General features: G+C 49.7%; 1 protein-coding gene and 1 long non-coding RNA gene across 3 annotated transcripts in view; one reads left to right on the top strand and one right to left on the bottom strand.

The window, feature by feature from the left end:
* LOC115067646 overlaps positions 1 to 990 on the bottom strand; it is a 28,984-nt gene extending 27,994 nt beyond the window's left edge. Inside the window, exon 1 of the long non-coding RNA XR_003847023.1 lies at positions 855 to 990. This is a non-coding gene — a long non-coding RNA (uncharacterized LOC115067646). The remainder of the gene's footprint in view (positions 1 to 854) is intronic.
* Positions 933 to 1,873, top strand: LOC115067645. Of its 2 annotated transcripts, none has more exons than XM_029555983.1 (2): positions 933 to 1,182; positions 1,259 to 1,873. In XM_029555983.1, the coding sequence occupies exons 1-2, from the start codon at positions 951 to 953 to the stop codon at positions 1,693 to 1,695; spliced, it is 669 nt and encodes a 222-aa protein (XP_029411843.1). In that variant the 5' UTR covers positions 933 to 950; the 3' UTR covers positions 1,696 to 1,873. The 2 variants fall into 2 exon arrangements, with proteins under 2 accessions (XP_029411843.1, XP_029411844.1); XM_029555984.1 differs by having other exon boundaries at positions 933 to 1,189; positions 1,266 to 1,873.
* Positions 1,874 to 2,429: the final 556 nt, after the last annotated feature.

The raw sequence follows: 2,429 nt of genomic DNA, 5'->3' as shown, positions 1-2,429 counted from the left end.
GCAATCCTGAGGAAAGGTACAAGGGTGTAATAGAGGCGGGATTCCGACTGGATAATACTCCAGTAGCAGAGAAGCTCTTAGCACCAGAAACTGCGGTCAGCTGCCTCTATTCCCAGAGATGCGGGACCTGAAACAGCCGCTTCCCAGAGAAGTCTGCGCACCCGCTGCACCACATCCAGAGTGAGTGCGCTGGGGAGCCCAGGTGCGCTCCCCACATAGCTTGCGGCCAGGCTCACGCCAGGACTAGCCAGGTGTGACGGAGACCCCAGGGGGCCCGCGGCGCACCACGCCGGGGGTCCAGCGACGCCCCCCATACTGTATCTCAAAGGGATTCCTATAGTAGACATGAGTGAACTTGAGCCTGATACTTTTGAAGAAAAAAAAATACACAAGGAAAGCAAATGGTACTCCCTCTGTATAGAATACATTGCCACCCCAGCCAGGAGACCACCAGTGAAGATGGGAAAAATGAGGTACTGAGTACATGATTTTGAGGCAGGTAAATTTTGGGCAGTGGTGTTTTTGTTTTTTTCAGTGCTGGAGAATGAATCCAGGGCCTCACACATGCTATGCAACTAACTGCTCTACCGTTGAACTACAACCCTAACCTCAAATTTAAAGCAATCTATGGGCTGACAAGATGGCTCAGCAACATAAGCCCTTGCCTAACAGCCAGATGACATAAATTCAATTCCCAGAACCCATGTGGTGGAAGCAGAGATCGGACTCCCCCAAGTTGTCTTCTGATCTCTAGAGGCATGCGATAGCATATGAGAGAAAGAGAGAAAGAGAGAGAGAGAAGAAAATGATAAATTCTTTTTTAAAAGAAACGCTAAGACGTAATGGATACTTACACGCTAACTTGTAAACAGTTCAATTCTTTCACTGCACAATGCCTCAAGTCTTCACACAATTGACATTGAATTCTATCTGTAGGGCGCTTCTCTTCTATGAATGGAAACCTGATTTCTCAATCATGCTGTGGTTCAGCGTGTCGAGTAAACGCTGAGCTGGCCTCTGAAGGTGGATCGGAACTGCGTAGGGTTTGTTCCATACACCTGAAGCACAGAAAGTGGGACACAGAGGCAGGAGACCGACAGAAGAAGCTACAGAATAAAGATATCCAGGGAATGAAACAAAGGACTTGCAGTCTGGGAAGGGAGGACAGTCTGGCCACCCCTGGTTCCAGGTGTCCTCGTCTGTGGAGATACACGAAGGACTTGCAGTCTGGGAAGGGAGGACAGTCTGGCCACCCCTGGTTCCAGGTGTCCTCGTCTGTGGAGATACACGAAGGACTTGCAGTCTCGGAAAGGCAGAGAGAGGTCTGGTGAGCAAAGTCTCAGACCCCAGCACTGGAGTGAACAGAGGAAACTCCCTCAAATGACAACCTGCCCCAGGCACAGACACGGCGCCAAGCGGCCACCGGGACCCCGAGGGCCGGTGCTGGAGGAACGGTGTCTCCAACTCACACCTTCGTCCTCAGTGCGCCTAAACCACGTAAGGAACCGTGGGGCCCGCGGTGACAGACGCGTCCCAACGCCGACCTCGGAAAGGAAAGGCACCGGCGCGACGACAGGACCAGGGTCCCCAGGCCGGGCAGCCGGAACGGCCGAACCCGGAACCATCAGAACTGGTTTCTGTCGGTCTTCTTGGGTGAGGCACGGCCAGGAAGTCCCGGCCCGACTGGCTGGATAGCACAGGCTCATTTGGGCCCCCAGATGCCGCCCACTCGACGCCAAGGTTCAGTGCAGCCAGAGCGGCCACCTCAGGGCCAAGAGAAGACGCCCCAGGATCCAGAGCAAGGACGAAACCATGCTTACAGCCTCGGTTGACTCGCCAGGGCGTACCCGCCTGTCATCACGCTACTGCAGAGAGCTAGTGGTGTCCACAGGCCTTTGAGTCCCACAGCGCCCTCTTTAACTAGAGGATGGTAGCACAGGTATGCGGATTCCTGGGTGCCCCTGCAGTGCTCAAATTGCTCTGGACAGGAAACAAAAAATTCAGTCCTTCTGCCCAAGTTCCCTGCGTGTCTTTCACATTTTCAATCATTTACATTTTGCATATTGGTCGTATTTACTTTCAAATATGCATATCCTCTCTCCATACAAAAGCAACATACTATATACTTTATACAACATATTTCTCCCAAATTAAATATATATATTCTAGTTTTTAAGGTCACAGTGCATTTCATTTATTATAATCAACATTAGTATCATAATTTATTTAAGATGTCCAATATTGACATACTTCTCCTTATTTTGGAAGTTTTTGTCTTGATTGTGGTTTAGATCTTCTGATACAGAAAATGCAACAATGTGAACATCCTTATAGGTATATACTAACTATATCTAAATTCCTAGACGTGGAATTACTGAAATTCAGGAAACACAAGCCAACATTTTGGGTAATAGTGCCTAATTGCCTTC

Source organism: Nannospalax galili, unplaced genomic scaffold, assembly GCF_000622305.1.
Source record: "Nannospalax galili isolate Female #2095 unplaced genomic scaffold, S.galili_v1.0 scaffold527, whole genome shotgun sequence".
Classification (NCBI taxonomy): domain Eukaryota; kingdom Metazoa; phylum Chordata; class Mammalia; order Rodentia; family Spalacidae; genus Nannospalax; species Nannospalax galili.
This window is presented reverse-complemented; position numbering and strand designations above follow the sequence as displayed.

Bases quoted from the DNA above. Each gene is read 5' to 3' on its own strand.
- LOC115067645 (XM_029555983.1), top strand. From the start codon at position 951: ATGAATGGAAACCTGATTTCTCAATCATGCTGTGGTTCAGCGTGTCGA. The intron at 1,183-1,258 runs GTTCCAGGTGTC...TGGCCACCCCTG, and splicing joins GGACAGTCTGGCCACCCCTG to GTTCCAGGTGTCCTCGTCTG.